The following is a 25,561-nucleotide window of genomic DNA, read 5'->3' as shown; positions in this document are numbered from 1 at the left end:
CTTTATGGTTGATTGGTTTATGGTCGGTGGTCAACTGGTATCTTGGAATTCAGAGGTCTCGGGACTAGGGCAGTTGTAGGCACTATAACTTGTAGTTAGCTGGGTGGGGGAGGAGGCCTGCTTCAGCCTGTTTGTGATAACACATATACCACGGCGCCCAGCTCTGTCTCGTGGCTTTGCAGGGCACATTCTTTTTAAAACACACATATTGGCAACAACCTTCAAGCAAAGAAGGGTTTCTGTTAAAGTCGATGGCGTGGGTCTCTCTCATCAGCGCTTGGGCCTATCCAGATTTCCCCTTCAGGCTAGTGGCCTGTGCCTAACACCTTAAATACTGCATGGCCCTTCAGGCCCTCTGCTTTGGCTATGGCTAATAATATCTACAAAATGGCATTCGCTTATATATGTGCACTATGTCTGAATGTCTAAATCGCATGCAATATTATGATTGTGCGGGGACCTCTAGGAGACCAGCAATGTCTGCACTTTTATGTAAACAATATAAAACGGTAAAGTTCTCAACAGTTTCGTCAGTTTGACCAGACGTCAGCAAGGACACCATTCCGTAAATCATTAATTCCCTAAATTTCATGATGAATTGAAATAGTTTGGTGTAATTGAGGGAAGCTGTTTTTTAAGTTCAATTGTAATATTTAAAACCTTGACATGTAATTCAATTGATATTTTTTGCTACCTGCATTGGAGCTTTTTTATTTTATTGTTTAAAGCGTGGACCGAGCTTGAGAGAAGCAGAGTGCGGTACGATGTTTGTGTGGCCAGTGTTTGGGCAGGCATCTTTTAACAACAGCGCAGTACTGTTAGTTGAGGTCTTTGCATCGGTATGTGCTTCTAATAGGATTAGTCCTTGGTCAGCAAGGTTTTCTCAGAATTGCAGAGTTGAAAAACTGTGGGGGCATTCCTAGCCAATACCGGGATCAAGTTCCAGTGGTCGGTGTGTGACATGAGAAGGATTGTTGTTTGCGGGTCCACAGTTAGTCCATCTGTGGCGAGAGTGGTGTAACATCAAGGAAACTTCAGTGACATACAAACGTAAGAGAAGGAATTTTAAGAAGGTGAAAATCACCTTCATTTCAACATAAGTGAAATCGAGAAGTCACACACTACTTAAAACAAATGAATCACCTCTGCTCCAGGATGCAGTTTACTCCAGAGTAAAGCCAGAAAAAAGAAATAGATTTAACATACAAATTGAGATACAACTAAGAATATATTTTCAATATAAGAAAGGTTAGTGGGGTTCGCGGGAACCCCACTCTACTTTAAGATCAAGCGCCACAGGGTAAATAATGAGTGTACACAAAAGGTATTTGAATTTGAAAATTATATTTCAGAAAAAATGCCCTATAAGAGACACGTGTTTCGGCGGATACATAGCCTTTTTCAATCAGGGCCGATTTGGTGCAAGCTATAAGTCAAATCATTGGTTGTTTGGAGGTTGTCATGGGATAAATCCCGCCTCGCAAGAGGTGGTCTTCGTCACAAGTGTCGGCATCTGAATGCGAGCCAAATTCAAATACCTTTTGTGTACACGCATTATTTACCCTGTGGCGCTTGATCTTAAAGTAGAGTGGGGTTCCCACGAACCCCACTAACCTTTCTGTTTTACCGGAGTAGGGGGTTGTTACTCTGTCACTCTACTGATCAGCGGCCATTTTTCGAAGAGCGCAGGACACAGATGGTTGGTATCACCAAGAATCCCCAATCTACTGTATCTCTATTTTCAATATAACACAGAAACATTTTGGCAGGAGCTCAACAGTATTTCATACAGTTTATGAACTCACGTGGGTAAGGTTTAAATTTGACGTGTCAGTTTATCCAGGATCAATTTAATTTTGGAATCATTTATATCCACTATTCCATCTTGGAATTCAGAGATAACAGCAATGACATCACTACTCCAAAACACTTTCCTTTCACAAAGAAAGGCCCCATTTTATTTCCAAATTTGCACAGTCAACGCATACATGAGGTTTACCACCTGTATGTGTTATCTTGGGGCTATTAAGTTGTCCCTTCTGAGAAAACCCATTACCACATCCAGTGCAGACATGAGGTTTCTCACCTGTGTGTGTTCTCAGGTGACTAGTAAGGTGTCCCTTCTGAGCAAACCCTTTCCCACACCGAGTGCACACATGAGGTTTCTCACCTGTGTGTGTTCTCAGGTGGTCAGTAAGCTGCCCCTTCCGAGCAAACCCTTTCCCACATTCAGTGCACTCATGAGGTTTCTCACCTGTATGTGTTAGCAGGTGGACAGTAAGAGCTCCCTTCCCAGCAAACCCTTTCCCACATTCAGTGCACACATGAGGTTTCCCACCTGCATGTGTTCTCTCGTGGATAGTAAGGTTTCCCTTATGAGCAAACCTTTTCCCACATTCAGTGCACACATGAGGTTTCTCACCTGTATGTGTTCTCTGGTGGATAGTAAGCTTTCCCTTCTCAGCAAACCCTTTCCCACATTCAGTGCACACATGAGGCTTCTCACCTGTATGTGTTCTCTGGTGGGTAACAAGATTTCCCTTCCTAGCAAACCCATTCCCACATTCAGTGCACACGTGAGGTTTCTCACCTGTATGTATTCTCTGGTGGATAGTAAGATCTCCCTTGTGAGCAAACCCTTTCCCACATTCAGTGCACACATGAGGTTTCTCACCTGTATGTATTCTCTGGTGGTGAATAAGAGGTCCCATCCAAGCAAACCCTTTCCCACATTCTGTGCACACATGAGGTTTCTCACCTGTATGTGTTCGCTGGTGGATAGTAAGCTTTCTCTTCTCAGCAAATCCTTTCCCACATTCAGTGCACACATGAGGTTTCTCACCTGTATGTGTTCTCTGGTGGATAGTAAGATCTCCCTTCTGAGCAAACCCTTTCCCACATTCAGTGCACACATGAGGTTTCTCACCTGTATGTGTTCTCTGGTGGTGAATCAGATGTCCCTTCTGACCAAACCCTTCCCCACATTCAGTGCACATATGAGGTTTCTCACCTCTATGTGTTCTCAGGTGGATAGTAAGCGGCCCCTTATCAGCAAACCCTTTCCCACATTCACTGCACTCATGAGGTTTCTCACCTGTATGTGTTCTGAGGTGGCAAATAAGATGTCCCTTCTGAGCAAACCCTTTCCCACATTCAGTACAGACATGAGGTTTCTCACCTGTATGTGTTCTCAGGTGGCCAGTAAGATGATGCTTCACAGCAAACCCTTTCCCACATTCGGTACAGACATGAGGTTTCACACCTGTATGTGTTCTCAGGTGGCCAGTAAGATGATGCTTCACAGCAAACCCTTTCCTACATTCAGTGCACACATGAGGTTTCTCACCTGTATGTGTTCTCAGGTGGATGGTAAGTTGTCCCTTCTGAGCAAACCCTTTCCCACAGTCAGTGCACACATGAGTTTTCTCACCTGTATGTGTTCTCAGGTGGATGGTAAGATGTCCTTTCTTAGCAAACCCTTTCCCACATTCAGTGCACTCATGAGGTTTCATACCTGTATGTCTTCTCTCATGGCTAATAAGTTGTCCTTTCATAGCAAACCCTTTCCCACAGTCAGTGCACACATGAGGTCTCTCACCTGTATGCATTTTTTGGGGGCAGACAATTTTATCAATTGTGGATGTGTAAGGCTTTTCGTCACGTTATTGTGTCAGGTGCTTGATAAGAGGACACGTTCCACTGAATCTTTTCCCAAATTCAGAGCACAAATGAGCTTTCTCGTGTGAAGATCATTTCTGGTGACAAACACGATTTTTCCTCCGATCAAAGCTTTTAAAATATTCAGCGCAAGGATACGCTTTGTCCATTGACATTTACAAATGTTTCACAAATTACTTTAAGGAAACTACCTTTACATTCAGAATGTCTATAAAATAACATTCACATATCTTCTATCAGGAGTAAGAGCAAAAACAAAAATGCTTCTCTTACTCCACATGAAACATTGCCATTTCCATGCCAGATATCCAGCTTCCTCAGGAGTGACAGAAAGACCAAGCTTGGTTACCACAAAGGGGTTGCATAGACGGAAGCCATCTGGTAGCCAGAAGGCTTCTCAATCTCAGTTCCTGAATACTCTGAAGAGACAACTGAAGCCTGAACGTGAACACTTTTAAGATGCGTGCAATATTCTTAACACTGAAGCTTTTCTCTACATCAGTCCAGAGAATCTAAAAATCACTGTTGTTGCATTTCTGGGGCGTCAATCACCTGTTAAAATAAAAGGAGATGCACATTATTAGTTTCAACGCGTTCATAATCTTAGGCCTCACATGTAAAAAGCGACTCGTTCTCAGTAGTAGTGACAGGATTGTTATCTCACGTAGTAACGTACAAGACTTTGATGAGCTATCTATTGGGGACAAGCACCCTAATAGGTGTCAGATCAGTGGTTCTCAATGATACATTATAACGCGACAGAGGCCATATGCAGCAGGAATAGTGGGCTTCATTTTTATTAAGACCTTTTTAGTATAAAGAGCATGAAACATAAATCACAGACTGGGCAAACAAACATTTTAAGCATCAGGGCCGCGCATACACGCTCGACTAATTAATTTCTTCATAAATGACTAAACTAGCTTGAAAGCTCCACATTTCCAAACACAAACGATAAAGGAACGTTTCAGGCGCTAGGCCAGCAGTTTGTCACAAATCGGACACATGTTTGACCTGTGTATTTAGTAATCACGGATGACTTAATTACATTTAGGCAAAAGTATATTGCCCAAACACAGAGACAGATGGAATGCAATTTTTGTCAATAAGACAAGTGTACGGGAGACCCCCAACTCCCCAACATCGCCCCATTTGCCGTCCTTATTGCTTATACATGCGCCCTCCAGACATGTACTGAAGTTAATTGGCCAAAGGGATACCACTTGTGTTGCTCTTTTCAAAGTCCCACTGCGTAATGTTCAGGAGGGTGCACACTCTGTTTTATTGTTGAGTGGGTGTAAATGGGTCTGTTACTTGCCAGTTTCCCATAACCCGATCCACACCCCTTTTTTTGAGGATTCTGATTGCTGCCCCCAAGGTTGAATCTCAGCAGCCCCTGTACCCTCTGCACATGCCCCGGCACCCTCTGCACATGCCCTGGCGCCCGCTGCACATGCCCCGGCGCCCGCTGCACATGCCCCGGCGCCCGCTGCACATGCCCCGGCGCCCTCTCTTCTGTGGGCAAGGATTACTTTCATGACATCTCCAGTAGCCAATGGCAATGCAGCCCCAGCATTAATATTCAAGAAGGGTTTGCCACCATTTATTGATCAGACAGATTGTTTGTGTCCCATATGCATTGATCCTGGAATATGAATAGAATTTCTTCTTGTGTCACATTGTTGCACAGAGTGCATGTATGTTTCCACATGTATGAAATCTGGAAGATTTCATTTATAGGTATGATTTTGTTTTCCAGTACTAATAGTAAGTACATTACAAACTCTTGTGGATCTTCCTGTGAGTTTATAGTGAATTTCACCATTCCAGCACAGTAGTCCAATTGTCGTCTTATTCCAAAAACACTAACAAGCCGATTCATGGAATTATTAGCGTGGCGCAAGTGGCCAAAAACGTGCGAATCGCAGTGGAATAGCGAAAATCGCAGTGCAAGTGCGAAAATCGCACGAAAAGCAACGCACATCGATTCATGGAAGGCCGTGCGCGAGACAACCATCGGATGTGCGATAAAAAAGTGCGCGGCGCACGTTGGCGCACAGGCCATCTAACGGCGTGCGCCAGGTTACAGCGAAAATCGCACAGGCCACAGTGAAAATCGCACATAGCGCGGCGCACGCAACAAAAATAGGCGTAACACGGGGTGTAACACTCGGAATGGGGAACAACTTGCCAAAATGTGGGCGTCACGGGGGAAGCACAGGGTACAAGTGCGCGGAACGCCCACACGCTCGCCTACAACACGTATTCATGGAATAGAATAGGGCAAAAAAGCGCACGCTCAAACCAGCGCACAGGCACAAACACGACCGCCACAAGAAAGCAGGCGGTAGCGTCTCTGCGCCTGTAAGAAATGTGCGCCAAAAGGTGCGCCAACAAATAGCACCTATATACAGCCATGATGAATGCCCAATACTGTGGCCCTCCAGGACAAATGACGTGCAAAGGGGTACCCACAAAAACAGACACGCGCTGGGGGGTGGGGGTGGTGGGAGACATGGGTTGGACATGGGTGGGGGCCTGCTGGCAGGTGCCCCACAGTGCTGGGGGGTGGGGGTGGTGGGAGACATGGGTGGGGGCCTGGTGGAGGCTGCCCCTGCACTGCTGGGGGGTGGGGGTGGTGGGAGACATGGGTGGGGGCCTGGTGGAGGCTGCCCCTGGTGACTGGGGGGGTGGGGGTGGTAGGAGACATGGGTGGGGGCCTGGTGGAGGGTGGTGGGAGACATGGGTGGGGGCCTGGTGGAGGCTGCCCCTGGTGGCTGGGGGGTGGGGGTGCTGGGAGACATGGGTGGGGGCCTGGTGGAGGGTGCCCCTGGTGGCTGGGGGGTGTGGGTGCTGGGAGACATGGGTGGGGGCCTGGTGGAGGGTGCCCCTGGTGGCTGGGGGGTGTGGGTGGTGGGAGACATGGGTGGGGGCCTGGTGGAGGCTGCCCCTGGTGACTGGGGGGGTGGGGGTGGTAGGAGACATGGGTGGGGGCCTGGTGGAGGGGGGGCCTGGTGGAGGGTGCCCCTGGTGGCTGGGGGGTGGGGGTGGTGGTAGACATGGGTGGGGGCCTGGTGGAGGGTGCCACTGGTGGCTGGGGGGTGGGGGTGGTGGGAGACATGGGTTGGACATGGGTGGGGGCCTGCTGGCAGGTGCCCCACAGTGCTGGGGGGTGGGGGTGGTGGGAGACATGGGTGGGGGCCTGGTGGAGGCTGACCCTGCACTGCTGGGGGGTGGGGGTGGTGGGAGACATGGGTGGGGGCCTGGTGGAGGCTGCCCCTGGTGACTGGGGGGGTGGGGGTGGTAGGAGACATGGGTGGGGGCCTGGTGGAGGCTGCCCTGGTGGCTGGGGGGTGGGGGTGGTGGGAGACATGGGTGGGGGCCTGGTGGAGGCTGCCCCTGGTGACTGGGGGGGTGGGGGTGGTGGGAGACATGGGTGGGGGCCTGGTGGAGGCTGCCCCTGCACTGCTGGGGGGTGGGGGTGGTGGGAGACATGGGTGGGGCCTGGTGGAGGCTGCCCCTGGTGGCTGGGGGGTGGGGGTGGTGGGAGACATGGGTTGGACATGGGTGGGGGCCTGCTGGCAGGTGCCCCACAGTGCTGGGGGGTGGGGGTGGTGGGAGACATGGGTGGGGGCCTGGTGGAGGGTGCCCCTGGTGGCTGGGGGGTGGGGGTGCTGGGAGACATGGGTGGGGGCCTGGTGAAGGCTGCCCCTGGTGGCTGGGGGGTGGGGGTGCTGGGAGACATGGGTGGGGGCCTGGTGAAGGCTGCCCCTGGTGGCTGGGGGGTGGGGGTGGTGGGAGACATGGATGGGGGCCTGGTGGAGGGTACCCCTGGTGGCTGGGGGTGGTGGGAGACATGGGTGGGGGCCTGGTGGAGGCTGCCCCTGCACTGCTGGGGGGTGGGGGTGGTGGGAGACATGGGTGGGGTCTGGTGGAGGCTGCCCCTGGTGGCTGGGGGGTGGTGGGAGACATGGGATGGGGCCTGGTGGAGGCTGCCCCTGCACTGCTGGGGGGTGGGGGTGGTGGGAGACATGGGTGGGGGCCTGGTGGAGGGTGCCCCTGGTGGCTGGGGGGTGGGGGTGGTGGGAGATGTGGTGGGAGACATGGGTGGGGGCCTGGTGGAGGCTGCCCCTGCACTGCTGGGGGTGGGGGTGGTGGGAGACATGGGTGGGGGCCTGGTGGAGGCTGCCCCTGGTGACTGGGGGGGGGTGGGGGTGTTAGGAGACATGGGTGGGGGCCTGGTGGAGGGTGCCCCTGGTGGCTGGGGGGTGGGGGTGGTGGGAGACATGGGTGGGGGCCTGGTGGAGGGTGCCCCTGGTGGCTGGGGGGTGGGGGTGGTGGGAGACATGGGTTGGACATGGGTCGGGGCCTGCTGGCAGGTGCCCCACAGTGCTGGGGGGTGGGGGTGGTGGGAGACATGGGTGTGGGCCTGGTGGAGGGTGCCCCTGGTGGCTGGGGGGTGGGGGTGCTGGGAGACATGGGTGGGGGCCTGGTGGAGGCTGCCCCTGGTGGCTGAGGGGTGGGGGTGGTGGGAGACTGGGTTGGACATGGGTGGGGGCCTGCTGGCAGGTGCCCCACAGTGCTGGGGGGTGGGGGTGGTGGGAGACATGGGTGGGGGCCTGGTGGAGGGTGCCCCTGGTGGCTGGGGGGTGGGGGTGGTGGGAGACATGGGTGGGGGCCTGGTGGAGGCAGCCCCTGCACTGCTGGGGGGTGGGGGTGGTGGGAGACATGGGTGGGGGCCTGGTGGAGGCTGCCCCTGGTGACTGGGGGGGTGGGGGTGGTAGGAGACATGGGTGGGGGCCTGGTGGAGGGTGCCCCTGGTGGCTGGGGGTGGTGGGAGACATGGGTGGGGGCCTGGTGGAGGCTGCCCCTGGTGGCTGGGGGTGGTGGGAGACATGGGTCGGGGCCTGCTGGCAGGTGCCCCACAGTGCTGGGGGGTGGGGGTGGTGGGAGACATGGGTGGGGGCCTGGTGGAGGCTGCCCCTGCACTGCTGGGGGGTGGGGGTGGTGGGAGACATGGGTGTGGGCCTGGTGGAGGGTGCCCCTGGTGGCTGGGGGTGCTGGGAGACATGGGTGGGGGCCTGGTGGAGGCTGCCCCTGTTGGCTGGGGGGTGGGGGTGGTGGGAGACATGGGTTGGACATGGGTGGGGGCCTGCTGGCAGGTGCCCCACAGTGCTGGGGGGTGGGGGTGGTGGGAGACATGGGTGGGAGCCTGGTGGAGGCTGCCCCTGGTGACTGGGGGGGTGGGGGTGGTAGGAGACATGGGTGGGGGCCTGGTGGAGGCTGCCCCTGGTGGCTGGGGGGTGGGCGTGCAGAGGGACATGAGCAGGTGTGCAGGGTAGTCTCCTGTTTTGTGGGCTGCCTGCAGGGGCCGTGGAGGGTGTACAGGGCACACCTGCGAGGACCCACCCAGCCTATTCGCGTGTGATAATTCCCACGCACCCCTGTAATACACGTACCCAGCAAAATGGCGTGTGATAATTCCCACGCACCCCTGTAATTCACGTACCCTGCCAAATCGCATGTGATAATTCCCGCGTACCCCTGTAATACACGTGCCCTGGCTAATCGCATGAAAGACTTCACACGTACCCCTGTAATGCACGTACCCTGGCCAATCGCGTGTTGAACTTCCCGCGTACCCCTGTAATACACGTACCCTGGCTAATCGCGTGTAAAACTTCCCGCGTACTCCTGATATGAAGGTAGCCCGCTTTGCGTTCCTCGTTTGGCAGCCCTGTATACTGGTCCAGGGTTAGCGCAGCCCTTTGCGATGATTTAGCGATTTTGATGGCTTTTCCTTGCGCGAGGGCGTTCTTGGGGGCGTTACTGGCGCTGCTGCAGGCTCGCTGTGATACTCTGCGCCACGGCTGGTTTGGGAGCATGAAATCCATGAATATGCTGTGCGCGGAAATCGGTTTTAGCGCACGTGCCTGGCGCACACAATCACACGCGGACACACTGCGCCAGCCGCTTGCGACACTTTTCTGCGAAATTCTATGAATTACCCTGTAAATGTGTTGTCAGGATTGTTTGCTGCATTTCTGTGAAGTACTAACATTTGCAAACACAAAGGGTCTGTACTGTGTAAGTAAATGTTGTCAACAATTGGTGGTAATTGAAATAGAATATTCATTGCTACATTTGCATAGCAACTTACACCAACTATATTTGAGAATTTAAATGGTCCAGGTAGTTCTGTATCTAAGTGCTTTTTTTGGAGTTTGTCTTCCTTCTTTAAAGAAGTACCTGGTTTACTTTCTCTAATTGATTCTTTTTTGTTTGTGGTACTTGATGAAGTATTAGTTTCTTTTACTCTCTTTGGAGGATTTGCAGTGACGTCCTGTTGCATTTCTGTTTGATTTAGTTTTCTTTTACAACGTTTTAGTTTTTGTGGAACAGAATATGTGTTTAGATGGGGAGTGTATAGTGAGCGAAGTCTATTATATTCTAAAATGCAAGGAATATCAGCGTTTACTTTACTTGCATCAAAGTTGATTAGAAATAGACCGTCAAGTGTACGTAAGCGTGATAGTGCTACGTAGCTCATGCCTTCTTTAAAGACTGTGTTACCAATATCTATCATTGCTTTGTCTAGGGTAGGACCTTGTGATTTATGAATCGAGACTGCGTATGCAAGAGTTAGAGAAAATTGTTCTCTGCGTACATACATATCTTTGAAGAGAAGGAATCTAGCTGTTGAGCATCCTATCCGTTTTACTTCTGAAAGTTTGTCAAAGAGTATATTGACAAACTGAATTTTGTTGTCACGTGGGCATGTTTGAAAGCCAACAACTGTACCCAGTGCTCCATTAACTAGTCCTTGGTCCACGTCAAGGTTACGTTTAAGCATTACTCTGCAATTTAAGGATAATTTTAACATCTTTTCTAAGCCTGCTGTGTTTGAGATTGATTTTTCTAAATTATTTAGTCTTGTTGTGGCTTGGTCACACATGGGTAGTGTCATACCATGTACATCTAGTTTGTCTGTGGCACTAATTTCCATTATTGGTTGCATTTCTTTACTTAACATTATTTCATTGAATTTGAGACAGCTTGCAAGAGTTGGCATTAAGGCCATACAATTGACATTTTTGTGGGCTAATTGTTCCATAACATCTGTAGCACATGCATTATTGCCATAAAGTGTATTAAAGTGCCAGGTTTTCAATGTTGCTTCTGCTTCTTTAGAAAGTATACCAACTCTCAAACTTTTTAAAATGTTGGCATAAGTTAGATCTGCAGATTGGCGCATGTTTTCCGTTAATTCTCTGTATTGGAAATGTTGCCAAAGGTTGACATTTCCAATGCTGCCAACAGTTTTACGGCAGAGTTTGTGCCCTAATGTTTAAAAAAGAGGTTCACCTTTTACTGGTGTTAATTGAAGCAGATCTCCAAAAACAATAATGTGTTTTCCTGCAAAGAGCTCTTCATAGTCTGTTTTGAGTACTTCTTGTATTCTGAGGTGAATCAAAGCTAACATCAGGTTGGAGACCATGCTCACGTCAACTATTAGTAGCATTTTCATTTGTTTCAATACTCTGCGTAATTCCATTGCAGCTTCTGCAGAAAGTTTGTAATAGTCTAATTTGTTCTGGTGTTCTACTGGTAATAGTAGTAATCAGTGTAATGTAACACCACCTATGTTGTAGGCAGCTAAACCTGTGGGGGCAGTGACAACAGCTGACAGTTTGTTGTTTGTCAATTGTTGAAGGAACTTACTAATGATTTTGATTAGGAATGTTTTGCCAGAACCAGCTTCACCACTGACGTACAGTAGTATAGGTTTATAATTATGGCGGGAACATTCTTTATTTTCATGTTTTACACCATGTGCAATTTGTTTTGTTACTTCTTAAAAAATGCTACTTTGCTCATTGTTTAGTTTTGATTGTAGTATAGTTAAGTCTTCCTTATCTTCATACTGACACATGGTGTTTTCTACTTCTATCATAGCTAATTCTGCCTCATTTGTTATTAGTGGTTCTCACAGTGGTTCTTGGCTTCCTGTTACAGAAGGTTGACTACTGTCAGGAGTATCCTTATCTAGCTGGGCTTGGAGTTCTTCTTCATGTTGCTGTTCATTGTGCAACATTGTTTTGTACTGTGTAAAGTTTACATCAGTTATAGTGCTTTCATTTGCTTTGAAAGCATCCTCATATGAGTCATAGTTATCTAGTAATTGTTCTTCTTTTCTCCATGGTTTGAAGAGTTGTAGCAGGGACATGTAATATACTTCTTTATGTTGAGGAGTCTTCAATGACAATTTGATATGATTAATTAAATTTGGTTTAGTGAGTTTAACTAAGCTGCCTTCACAGTCTGTCACTCTATATTTACCTTTTTTTTCATCAGGTTTCATATTATTTTTGTATGTGTAGTTTTGGGCTATTTGGTATAGACACATGTTTTCCAAAGTATTACTTCTGTTTGGGTAGTATGTGTCCAATAAATTGTTTTTTAAAATGTCTTGGCTGTTGGGATCATGTTTGGCTATTGTTTCTATATCTTCATATGATTTTAGAACTCTTTTTCTAGATTTAGCTGGACCAAGACTTAGCCATACTATATTTTCAGATTTACCATACAATGAAGTACCAGTTAAACGATCAGCTGCTTCATAAAATCCACATTCTCTATGGGTGAGCATTTTTATGCCCAAGCTGTATAATTTCTGAGATACTGTTTTATCTGATGACAGGTCATTCCAGAGGTCTTGGAGCTCTGTTTTTTCTGCTTTAGTTAAGTATGCTGTGACATATCGTGCAACTGCAGTAGAATTGTCTGCAATGTACTGCACATCTATGTTTGCATTCCATAAGTGGGCAATGATTGCATTATAATCATTGATATATTTTTCTTCTTCTTTTCTTTTTATGTAATATGTATTTTTAGGTGACTTATCTTTAACACTATGTATGAGGTTGTTTACTTGACCTGTATTTGTAACTGGTCTAGGGAAACCAAATCAGCATTTGGTGTAGTATTTGCCTTTGTTTTTGTATTTGCGACAATATTTTCCACATTTGTGTCTTTGAAATTGTAAAATTTGTGCATGAAGATCACTATTTGTGGCTTCTGATGGAATTTCACAAGTGACATATTTTTCAATAAACTGTAAAACAGTGGCATCACTGTCTTGACCAAATTTAGGAGCATCTTTAATCCATAAAAGCATGTGGATATGTGGTGCTCCTCTGGCTTGGTATTCTTTTCTCCAAAAGAAGTGTTGCACTTCTCCAAGGGGAGGAACAGTTTTATTACAAATAAAATGTAGCATAGCAATGAAGCGATGGTGAAAATATCTTGAAACATTAACAGGATTCAAAGAACAAAGTTCTCCAGGTGTTAGAATATCTACGTTTGTTTTGTTTTTATTTGATATGCGTAGGAAGTCATGTAAATCTTCCCATGCATATTCTGCACAACTTAATGTAACAAACCAAGTGGGTGGGCCAAGGTTTCTGATCAAAGAACGTACATCTCCATGACGTCGAAACCAGTACTCTTTAGTACCACGCATATTTGCTAATAGATTTGTAATATTTGATTGTAAAACCTCATCCTTTTGTTGCACTTTCTCTAATAATTGTGTAGCTGTCATATTTTGAAAGCGTGATCCTGATTTTAATATGTGTGCAACTCCGTAACATAAAGTTGCTAGTTCACTTTCAAAGAGTAGGTGGAATATGTATTCCACATTTTGTCTAAATCTGGGATCTTCAGAATACTTCCGTAATGAGCTGTATTCTGAAGCTGATATTTGAATAGGTCTATCATCATACCTTCCTCCTTTGCCAGTAGGAAAGAGTAGAGGAAAAGCACGTGCTTCTATACTTTTTTCCCATATACTGATTGGCGATCCTTTTGTTTGACGCATTTGGTAAGTTTCCAGTACATCTTGTACGGTGTCATTACAGTGCAAAGGATGAATTGTATAATGGTCTAAAGTATTTGATAGTGTAGCAGGATCTAGTAGCTCAAATTGACCAGCTTCTTGTGTTTCTTGAATTATTTCAGTTGTATCTTTCAAGTATTCTTCAATATTAATTTCTTTGTAATATTCATTATTCTCTTTAAGATATTGGAAGGCTTGTCTAACTTTATATAAATCTACCAGCTGTTGCCATATTTTTTTGTCTTTTGTAGGTACTCCATTTACTAATATAATTAAAGATTGCTGGATTGGACGTTGCACTCCTAGAGTATGCACATTTTCTTTTAGATTTAATGGTAAATAAACTACTTTTCCACGAATGCCTTTTACCAATTCAGAGGGAGTTAATTTTGCTGTTTTTGGTTGAAGGCGTGTTATTGCTTGAAATGGGTGTACTGTTTGAATTATGATGCTCTCATATAAATTAAGTTGTTGTAGAGGTTTTGGTACTGGGTATAATTCCAAATTATTTGTCATAGAACGTGAAGGAGTTTGGTTGTTGTCAAGTTTTGTAGTGCAGTAACTGCAAAGTATTAAGGGCTCAGTTATTTCATATTTGTTTTCTGCTACAAGGTAGAGAGCTAATTCAAACCATTTAGAATCTTCATTGTCTTCTATTTTGTATGATAGGTCCACAGTTTTTGAGTTACTTTTATAAAAAATTCTACGGCAACATACACATACATGGTTTGGTACTTCAGCTGATGTACTTTTAAATTTTAGTATTTCTTTTTTGTATGTGTTTAGCAAAAGGTTGCCATGTGTAGAAGTGTTGCTTAATTGGTTTAAAGCTATTTCATTCTGTAAATGGGTTTCACTTCCAAAATATTTTTCTGGATATAGTGAATTTCTTCAAGTAGGTCTTTTGCTGTACCATGTAGAAGGATGTTATTTAACTTTGCTAGTGCTAAAGCAGGACTTTTAGCATAGTACAGTTTATAGACTAGATTTCTTATAGTTGAATGATGTGTTGATATCCTTTTGATATCATGGAAGGTTGTTTTGCAAGTAGCTCCTGATATGCAGGCCAGCGAATGTCCTTGCAGTCCTGTGTGCTTGCGTACTGGACAAGCATCCATACTTTGCAGTATTTTAATTTTGATTTTGTCTTTGCTTTTCACATATTGATTGAGGAATAGGCGTAAAGATTTGAAATTTTTTTTGGGAATGTTACACATTGACGTGCATGGCCATGTGTAAATTAGATGTTCTGATTCAGTCGAATGGAGGGGTAAATCTAAGTTTTCAGGGCATATTTTTGTAAGGAGTACTTCTTGTTCCATTATGGTATTATTCACTTTTTCATAACCTCGACCACTGCTATGTATGGCAATTGTATTTGTTTGCTTTTGTTTGTACGCTTCTTCATTAAAATATGGTTCTGTGCTTGTAGTGTGATTCCATTCACCTCCGCAGATACTTAAGAAGTTCTTTCCGTTGACATTTCGCTTATTGAGAAGTCTTTTTTGTAATTTAGTTATTAGTTTTGTTAGTGGTTTCATTTTGTTTAACAGTAAAATAAATAAATTTCTTTTGAGAAGAATTGCACTGTCCATCAATGCTTCTAAGATTAATTTCCTACGATAGGTTTTAAGCTTTGAACCTGATTTCTCTCCTGTTTTTATAAGATTTTGAAGGACTTTGTGACGGTATATTTTGGCTAAAATACTTTTCTTGGTATGCTTACTTTGCACTATATTAAAATTTGAAGAAGTAGTTTTATCTGTACTGATAGCTGATTTTCTGTTAATTGTTTTTGGTTTGTTTTACATTTTGATAGAGGAAGCGAAGTTGTTGTACTTGAAACTTCTTGTGTTTCACTAAATGATTGTATTAGCTGTTTTGTTTCAACTTTTTTTACAAATTCTGCTAGAGGTGGATGCTTATGTTGGACACCTTTATTTTCATTTGCTCTACTTTTGCGTTGCTTTCTACGGAGTTGTCTTTTAGTAGGCATTCTTTAGGGTCTGTTGAAAAAAATAAAGAAGATATGGGTTGGGGTGTTCTGCAATGTATGTGTGCTGTGTGCATGAGTGTTTGAGTAAGATGATAAAGATGTATGTAATGGTGTGTGATTGTGCATTGGGAACTAAAACTAGTAGGGATATGTATTCTTGAATTTATGTGTTACTAAACTGGGGTTCAGATGACAAAAGAAAAGTAAGCTAGTGGTGTGGAAAAGTACAAATAGTAAATCTAATGTATACAATTAAAACAGTTGTTTGTTCTATAATATGAAAATTGTAGTGGTTCAATTGGGTAATTTGCGTGTCCAAAAATAGAAATTTGTGGGCCATTCTGGCTGTAAATTGCTGTTTAAGACATGGAAATTTTTGGACAAAATGGTACAAAATCTCTATTTTTAGAAACCAAAATAGCTCGTATTAATGTTTTAGTATATTTGATTAATAATACAAATATTATGGTGATATTTTGCTTACTTTTTTTTTTTTAATTAACAGGTAACTTCTTAGTTTTCTTTCTTCTTCGAATTTGGCTGCTTCTTTTCAGGAAACTGGTCTTCACTGCAATTGTAAAAGCTTCAAATTAGTAACTTTGTTTATATATAGCACTGTTTTTAATTTAGATATTGATTTTTTAATTGAATTCTCAGTGCCTTCTGTAAAACCATTAAACTAATTTATTTACATAAGATACATTGCATCAGTTCAGTACATATGATATGTTCTTAATGAACAAATTGTATTGAATGACTAACTGTAGCAAAAAAAATATCTTTACTATGCGTGTGAAATTTATAATATATTAGTGAATACCACTATTTCTGTAAGTAAACTGTTCTAGGTAATAGCGCCTCAATGTCATGTCTAATTTAAAGTAATTAAGTGAATAAATAAATAAAAACAAAAAATATGAAATTGTATAAGTATTTTTATAAAAGTTTAAACATAGATTGTGTTTGCATGCAATTTTGTTTGAATATATGTAGTCTATATATTTCATTTAAAAAATGTTAGTTTACCATGATTTGAGTGTGTATGTATAAAGAAAGTGAATAGTATAAAGGTTTATAAGTGATAGTTGATTTTAGGAAATTGAAAAAAGTACAGTAAATTCATTTTACAGATTTTACAAGGTAAAAGTCTGTTTGAAAATGTGTTCATCTACTATACAGAAAATATGCATACCTGAAGTTTGTGTTCATGCATATGGATATGCATGGAGCTGCAAGTAGAAATCTTGAAGATTTGTACAGTATTTGTGGTAGATGCTGCTTGCCAATGATATGACACTTGTACTCAGAGAGATTCAGAGTACATTTGCAGTGCTGATCTATGATGATGCAGTTAGATGTAGAGGTCTTGAATGTGATTGGTGCATGGTCATGTGATTTTTGAGGTACATCCAATGAGGGAATGGCAGAGAGAGTGTAGTGGAAATGGTAGAAGGGCTGTTCATGTTACGATATGTCCACGGACATGGCGGTAGTTTGCGGACATCGGGAGTTACATCCGGGGATTTTTGGGTTCAGAAGTCATGCAAATGAGAATAAGCAGTGAAAGGGATTGGTCAGGAAAGTTTGGTGGATGTGTTGTGCTAGGAGAGATTTTCTCAGATACTCTTTTTGCTGAGAGAACAAAAGATAGCTATGGCTGTGTGTTTCAGAAAACAGATTGTTTGGATTTTAGGAGATTCGTGGATACATTGGTTGAAGGTGCATGCAGAAAGCTGTGGAGTAGCTGTAGATCTTGGATTCCCACATGTGGAAGTACACTGGCATGGAGTACGTGGAATGAAGTGGTTGGACTTGCTACCTCTCTGTGCTACTTTGGAGACAGAGCAACATCCAGACATAATTGTAATTCATTGTGGAGGGAACAGTTTAGGACATGTGACTGGATTTTTTTTGCAATTTGCTATGAAAGAAGGACTTAGGAAGGTTATGGACATGTTTCGTTTCCTAATTCTCAAGTGATATTTTCACGGATTGCGCAGAGACAAATGTGGCTTTGTTCTTCTTCATTTGGTCCACAAATGGAAAAAGCAAGGCACAATGTTAATAAGGCTGTTTGTGCCTTTCTAAGAGATTTTGGCATGTCTTCTTTTCACAATGAAAATATTATGTTTTGTAGTACATACATTTTTCGCAGAGATGGAGTCCATCTTACTTATGCTGGCAATCAGATTTTTCTGAGAAATGTACAAAATGCATTGCGACCTTTTTTGGAATTACAACAACGATTTTGAAGTAGATGTTAAGCATTTACAATTTTTGACTTACAAACACCACCCAAAGGCTCTTTTCAGAGCCACCACTTCTTTCCAGAGAAAATTACAATGTTTGTGATGGAGTAGCGAACTGTCCGCGGACTTCTAAAAAATACAAAGAGCCCTGCTTCATTTATTTTCACTTGTATTTTTTAACTGGGAAAGGCGGCTCTGAAAAGAGCCTTATTTTTTTTTGATTTTTGTAATTTTGTATTTTTTTGGTTTTTCAGACATGACACACTAGGAGAGGAGGGTAAAGGAGGGTAAAGGGGGGACACCAACCACAGGGATAAGAAAGGGCGAGCTGAGAGAGGAAGATGTAGAGTGGGTTTTATTTGGGTAGTGAGCAGGTCGTCTCGTGCTCTAAGTCGCTCCCCCCTGCAGAGTACTGTGTCACAGTACATACATACAACTGTGACCCTCGAAAGGTAAGGGTCATCAGCATTCTGTATGGCCTGTGACGCAGCTTGAGGAAGACGCTGTCCCACAGAGGTGGTCCTTGTGGTGACAGGATCAGAAACAGAGGATGAAGTAGAGGAAATCAACCTGCTACGTTCTTCGCAAGGTACAACCCTGCGAATAGCCCCAGAGTGAAATGACCTCAGGTGTTGCTTCATAGTAGTGGTCCCAAAGCTGTACTTACCGTGCTTCCCGCGACTGAGTATCATTATACACTCATTGCAGGTAACACGGTTCACACGAGCCTTAGGAACATTACCATGAATGGTAAATAACCGCCACACCCAAGACTCACGCCTAGTGCGGGTAGTAGGGTTTTCCTCTACCTCATTCTCATCATCCTCTTCTTCCTCCTCCGCATCCTCACTCCTGTTCCCCTCTTCAGGCCCTTGGGGAGGTGGTGGTGGTGGAGGGGGTGGTGCTGAAGCAGGTGCAGCACCAAGTGGCAGTTCAGCAGCCAAGGATGCCATCTCGATGATGGTGTAGTCTGCAGGTGGCAGCAAAAATCACTGTGTTCTGAAGAATAGCCAGAAACACAATGGGAATAAGCTCTTGGGCCTGGTCTTTTATAGGAGTGCTTGTGCACGGTTCGCGGACAGATCGAACACAAAAAAAGGATCGGAAAGTTTCAAAAGGTATATAGAAACTCAAGATTGCTATGTGGGACTTGTGCCATGGTGATATTTTATTGAAAAATATTATGGATTAACTGAAAATGTACTTTTAAATTGTTCTGGGACACGAACAGTGTCCGCATTTCAGGACACACGATGAGCGTGGGCGCGGTCATATGATCCGTTCGTGAACTAGTCCGCGAAGGAAGCGCCTGTCCGCAGGACACCAAGTGCACGGTTAGGGCATGCGCATTGATGTCCTACGACACTGTTCGGGTTCTGAAGTAATTAAAAGTGCGTCACACGTGAAACGAACATTTCAGGACACCGCGTGTGTTCTTAGAACAGTTTAAACTTGGTAGCGGACAGTAAGAACAGATATAGTGTTCTTCAGGACACGTGTAATTTAGTTTATGTACGAACATTTCAGGACACCAATTGTGTTCTTAGAACAGTTTCAATTGGGTAGCGAACACTACGAACAGGTATAGTGTTCTTCAGGACACCTCCATTTTCGTTTACGTACGAACATTTCAGGACACCAATAGCGTTCTTAGAACAGTTTGAACTTGCTAGCGAACAGTACCGGACAGGTATAGTGTTCTTTAGGACACTTTAATTTTTGTTTGTTTACGAACAATTCAGGACACCTCGTATGTTCTTAGTACAGTTTCATGTTGCTAGCGAACACTACGAACAGTTGTACTGTTGTTCAGGACACATCATTTTCGTTTATGTACGAACATTTCAGAACACTTGCACTGTCCGCGGACACTTTTATTGTTTTAAAAAAAAAAAAAAAACAGAAACTATTCACTGTGTGGAGCAGGCTAGCAATTAAATACTATCACTGTGTGGAGCAGGCTAGCAGTCACCGTACTATCACAGTGTGGAGCAGGCTAGCAATCAGATACTGTCACAGTGTGGAGCAGGCTAGCAATCAGATACTGTCACAGTGTGGGTCAGGCTGGCAATCAAATACTATCACAGTGTGGGTCAAGCTAGCAATCAGATACTATCACAGTGTGGAGCAGGCTAGCAGTCAAATGATGTCACAGTGTGGGTGAGGCTAGCAATCAGATACTATCACAGTGTGGAACGGGCTAGCAATCAGATACCATCACAGTATGGAACGTGCTAGCAACCAGATACTATCACAGTGTGGAACTATCAGATAGCAATCAGATACCATCACAGTGTAGAGCACACTAGCAATCAAATACTATCACAGTTTGGGTGCAGAGAGGCATGCATATATCACAGCAGTTATTTACCTTTTGTAGCCTTTGCTCCAGATGTTTTGCTGAACATGACGACACACCGATAATGTATTCAGGTCTGGAGAAAGCAAACATTATCATATGATTAAATAATCTACCACAAGAGTGATCTAAATTAAATTCTTCTAGCATATACATGTATAATGCTCAGATTAGCTATTGGTAAAATCTTCATTACTCCTAGTCCTACTCTTCCTTATCACAGTACTCACCAATGAGGCCCTACCTCCCCTATAGGAACTTTTTTTTCTTTTTCATCCCCGGAGATATAACCTCCCACTTACCTACAAGACACCAGTACATAGCAAGTCTGTACAGACACTGGGAACTTACACACCACAGGAGGGTGCGGACGGTCGGTAGTATGATATGATATAAGTCATTTATAATACGCTTGTACACAAGTGTTTCTAGGCACAACAAGACAAGGAAGGGTAGACAGACATAGGACAAAACAAAGGATCTTACTAGGCCTTATGTCATTCAGATCGTGCAAGTGCGAGGGGAAGGGATGAGAAGAAATGCTGTGGGGGAGTGCCGTGGCAAAAAGGGTGTTACGTGTTGCTGGGGTGGTGGCTCAAGTAAGTGAAGGGAGGCAGGGGACTGTAGGGTAGCAGATACAGTCCTTAAGTGGGTAGGAGGCCTGGAGGCAGTGCAAGGGGCTACTGGTCGTGCAAGAGCCTGGTGCCCGTGAGATTCAGAGGGTAGCCAGGTAACCAGTTTGCACAGCAGACAGGAGCATCAGCAAAGGGTAGGGAGTGAGAGAAAGCAGAAGCCAAATGGAAGGTCTGGAGTTGCTTGCGGAACCTTATGTGGTCCTGCTCAAGTTTGAGAAAAGCAGGGAGGCTGTTCCAAAGGGGGCCCCAGTCGAGGACAGAGACCCCCCGCTCTCTGCCTGGAGAAGCGTCTGACCTCAGACAGTTGGAGGTGGATGAGCAGAGGGCTTGAGAAGGAAGATGCTTAGGGAGAGAGAGTTGGATGTAGTGTGGTCCCTGGCTCAGAAAGCCTTGTGGATGATGCAGAGGTAACCAGAAGACTGTCGGAACACTAAACAGTTTCCTTTCTGGCCAAGTACTCCAGGACCGTATGACGCACATCAAGGGAGTGCCAAGACACCTCCTCTGGGGACAGAGGGTCAGGAAAAAAGGCTGGGAGGACCACTTCCTAAGATGGAATTTAGAGGCATAGAGGCAACTTTAGCCAAGATCCAGGGATCACAGCTAAAAACCAAGCAGTCAGGCAATACACGAAGAAAGGGAGAACGGCAGAGGAGATGCCCAATTTCCCCCAGCTGGCCCGCAGAGGTGATCGCAACCAAAAAGGCGGTCTTGAGCATAAGGTGTTAAGGATCCCCAAGATGCAGAAAGTGTAAAACCATGGGCAGAGCCCAAGCAGGGGAACCTGAGCAGACAGGATTCCTGAAAGACACCAGGCTCCTAAGAAACTGGCCCACCCGACCCAAATCCAGCAGAACACCAAAACCCACCAACAGGGTCTTCAATGCAGGCCACTGAGCCCACAAAGTGGCCACCGCCAACCCTTTATCGAAGCCATGCTGCAACACCCGCAGGACACCACAACCTTAGGGGGAAACAATGGCGATACCACATCAGCTGAGAAAATTGGCCCAATGCCTATCATAGGGCTTCAAAGTACTAGGCCACCTGGAATGGAGAATGGTCTCCACCACCAGAGCCGAGAAACCTAAAGTCAACCACCATGACCTCTCAAGAGCAAAGCTGATCAGCAGATCACAGGCAACCCTGCCCCCAGGTCCCCATGTAGAAGGCATGGCCAACTTGGAATCCTCGTAACTGGAGATCCATGAGCAACGGAAACCACCCCCTGCAAGGCCAAAAGGGAACCACCAAGATCATCAGAGAAGAACTTGGGAGGTTTTCTGAACCACCCGGGAAATGAGAGGAAGGAAAGCCTACATGAGGCCCTGAGGCCACTCGATATTCAAGCTCTCCAATCCCTCACATCCCCAACAAAAGGAACTGAGAGCAAAATCTGGGAACCTTCGCCGAGGACGGGGGGAGCAAACAGATTCAACACTGGTGTTCCGAACCAGCGACAAACACCTGATTGGACAATACCAACTATGGGCAGACAGGGAACATCTGACTGAGATGATCGGCAACCACATTCTTCACCCCACAAATATGCACCGCCTCCAGGGAAAGCAAATGGTGTTCAGCCCAAACCCGGATACAACCTGCCAGAGAATTCAGGGCACTGGACCGCAAACCCCTTTGATTGTGGACATAGGCCAATGGCAGAGGAATTGCACCATAACCCCCCCCATGCACAGGAGTCACCCCCACCCCAGCCACCACCATCATAACCCCCCCACCCATGCACAGAGGTCACCCCCACCCCATCTCCAGCCCCACCACCATAACCCACCCCCACCCCATGCACAGGAGTCACCCCCACCCCGTCTACAGCCCCCACCATCATAACCCACCCCCACCCCATGTACAGGAGTCACCCCCACCCCGTCTCCAGCCCCCACCATCATAACCCCCCCACCCCATGCACAGGAGTCACCCCCACCCCGTCTCCAGCCCCCACCATCATAACCCACCCCAACCCCATGCACAGGAGTCACCCCCCCCACCCCACCCCATGCACAGGAGACACACCCACCCCACCCCATGCACAGGAGTCACCCCCACCCGTCTCCAGCACCCACCACCATAACCCCCCCACACCATGCACAGGAGTCACCCCCACCCCATCTCCAGCCCCCACCACCATAACCCACCCCCCACACCATGCACAGGAGTCACCCCCACCCCATCTCCAGCCCCCACCACCATAACCCCCCCCACACCATGCACAGGAGTCACCCCCACCCCATCTCCAGCCCCCACCACCATAACCCACCCCCCACCCCATGCACAGGAGTCACCCCCACCCCATCTCCAGTCCCCACCATCATAACCCCCCCCCCCCCATGCACAGGGGCCACTAAAAGCTTAAGCGAGTGGACCAGCACCTGTCACTCACCCGCAGTGCATTATGCCATGAGCACTGCATCGTCTGGGGGGCGTCTTGCATTTCGAGGTGTAAATGAGGGAGAGGCCGAGGGGAGAGGAGACCCAGGAACGCATCTAATATCACTCAGATCTGAGCCCGGGCCGCACATGCGCAGTGACGAGAGGCGGATCATGAGAGCATGCGCAGAAAGGGGATACTGGTAAGGCGCGCGCGTGAAAACTGAAACAAAATGAGCATGCGCAATGAGGACCTACTTCCGACGAAGACAGAAACAGGAATGAGCATGCGCAATGAGGATATACTTCCAAGATGGACTCGAAACTCAAAAATTACACGTCCATCACTCGGACCCTCGGAGAGCGCTCTCAGAACTCCCCAGAGTGACTGAATATGCCTGAGCGATCAGCCCCAATCACTGGAGCCAGGCTGCAGAGCCGGTACAGACACGGGCCCTGTGAGGCACGGATCCTGGGAGCATGCGCAGAAGAGGGACACTGGAGATACCACGCGTGACGCGGTACCTCTAGAGAGCATGCGCATGCGCAGAAGGGAACGACGCATGCGCAGAGGAGGAGAGCCGGAGACACGAGGCGCTGACGAGGGGACTCTAAAGAGCATGCGCAGCCGAGAAACACCGCATGCGCAGAGGAGGGATACAGGAAACCGCGCGGTGACGCGGCACCTCTAGAGAACATGCGCAGACAGGAACCAGAGCATGCGCAGAGGAGGAGAGCCGGAGACACGAGGCGCTGACCGGGGAACTCTAAAGAGCATGCGCAGAGGAGGAGAGCCGGAGACACGAGGCGCTGACCGGGGACTCTAAAGAGCATGCGCAGACGAGAAACACCGCATGCGCAGAAGAGGGATACAGGAAACCGCGCGGTGACGCGTCACCTCTAGAGAGCATGCGCAGAAAGTAAACGTGGCTTCCACATGCGCGGTGAGAATCTACTCCCAAGGTAGACCTAGAAAACCATAAATCGCTGATGCTCAGCGAGGACTCAGTCCCCAACACAATCATTTCTTATTTGAATGACTAAAATAAAAGCAAGTATTGCAAAGTCTAGAGAATCATTCTCATATTTGGTCAAATATTCAGGTCCTGCCGGTCTTGCTTGTTGCAGTACTAGCATGCAACCTCTGTGATGTGGTGCCTCATGCCTCGGGCCGCCCTGTACTAGCATCCGCACACATGCATACACTGGCAGCATTAATCACACGTCCAATCGTTCCAAGGTCCCGGCGGCATCTGCCGCACAGACCATCTTTATTTTCAATGCGCATGCGTGGCCAAAATGAGGCTCGCGCTTGCACACACTCAGTTAAAGACGTAACATCCCTTTTTTTCTTTAAACAAAATGGTGCAACAACTTACAACTTAAACATGTTCAAATAAAAAACATTAACTTCTCCTTACAGTGGATTATTGGCCTGGGGCAGTCACCTGTTCAGTCTCCAGAGTCCAGGACGTAGTCCTTGAGCCGAACAGGTAGGTTGCGTTCTTGTCGCGCAGGGTATCGCCGTTCCACTTGCGGAATGGGTAGGGGGGTTCCGACTGCCAGTGGCGGGTCCATGGATGAGCCATCTTCAGGGAGCTCAGCATCGTTCTCGGGTCGTGACGGCCCCACCAGCTCAGCATCTCGAGGCCGGATGTCGACTTTTCAGAAAAATGTTTGGTTTCGGGTGATAGTTCCTCTTTCGCTTGCCGCGGTAATCATGGACCCCTTGACATGGGTGACAGCCCAGGGTTGTAGTTCGTATGGCAACAACAACTTTCCTTCGGGCCTGCGGTTGCGTACCAGCACCGAGTCTCCCACCACTATCTCCTTGTCTTTCAGCCTTCTCCTTCCGCTCTCCTTCTCGTTGTGGGCCTCTCGCTCTTTTCTCACTCTGTCATTGTCTATAACGCCCGGCTCACGCCCTTCCACTTCCGGGATGAGCCCTCTTGGACATCGCCCAAACAGAGCCACTGCTACATACATGCCAACCCTCCCGATTTAGGCGGGAGACACTTGATTTATTAGTGAAAGATATTGCTATTTTTCTCCCGCCTAAAATAATAATTTCCCCAATGCATGCCTATGGGAAAATTGTTGTCTCCCAATTTCTCTGTAGAAATCTCCCTCCCGTGCACTTCAGAATGTTGGCATGTATGCTGCTGGGGCGACCCAGGTGGATTGGTGAGGCGTCGTCCTATACTCTCTGAGAAACTCGAAAGGATTCCTCTTCAGTTCCCCTCCACTGTTTGCTGCTATGCGAAACACCTTGTTGAGCGTTCTCATAAGCCTTTCGGCCTTTCCATTTGACCAGGGCCAGAGTGGCGACACTTTCCGGTGCTGTATACCCCTGTCTCTCAG

At 46.6% G+C, this 25,561-nt stretch overlaps 1 protein-coding gene and 1 long non-coding RNA gene across 2 annotated transcripts in view; both read right to left on the bottom strand.

The window, feature by feature from the left end:
- Window positions 1-1,834: 1,834 nt before the first annotated feature.
- Window positions 1,835-25,561, bottom strand: part of LOC138515436 (zinc finger protein 850-like) — a 221,132-nt gene continuing 197,405 nt past the window's right edge. The window contains exon 8 of the mRNA XM_069630278.1: window positions 1,835-3,662. Coding sequence (XP_069486379.1) covers window positions 1,938-3,662 — 1,725 coding nt within the window. The 3' untranslated portion in view covers window positions 1,835-1,937. The remainder of the gene's footprint in view (window positions 3,663-25,561) is intronic.
- On the bottom strand, window positions 16,058-23,340 carry LOC138517049 (uncharacterized). Its single transcript, XR_011282347.1, has 3 exons — window positions 23,214-23,340; window positions 20,193-20,256; window positions 16,058-16,140 (listed from the first exon to the last, which is right to left on the bottom strand). It is a non-coding gene; the product is annotated as an uncharacterized lncRNA (long non-coding RNA).

The sequence above is a fragment of the Ambystoma mexicanum genome, chromosome 6q, assembly GCF_040938575.1.
Source record: "Ambystoma mexicanum isolate Mex_15411 chromosome 6q, UKY_AmexF1_1, whole genome shotgun sequence".
In the NCBI taxonomy this organism is placed as follows: Eukaryota; Metazoa; Chordata; class Amphibia; order Caudata; family Ambystomatidae; genus Ambystoma; species Ambystoma mexicanum.
Note: the sequence above shows the minus strand (reverse complement) of the source record. Positions and strands in the feature narration are given on the sequence as shown.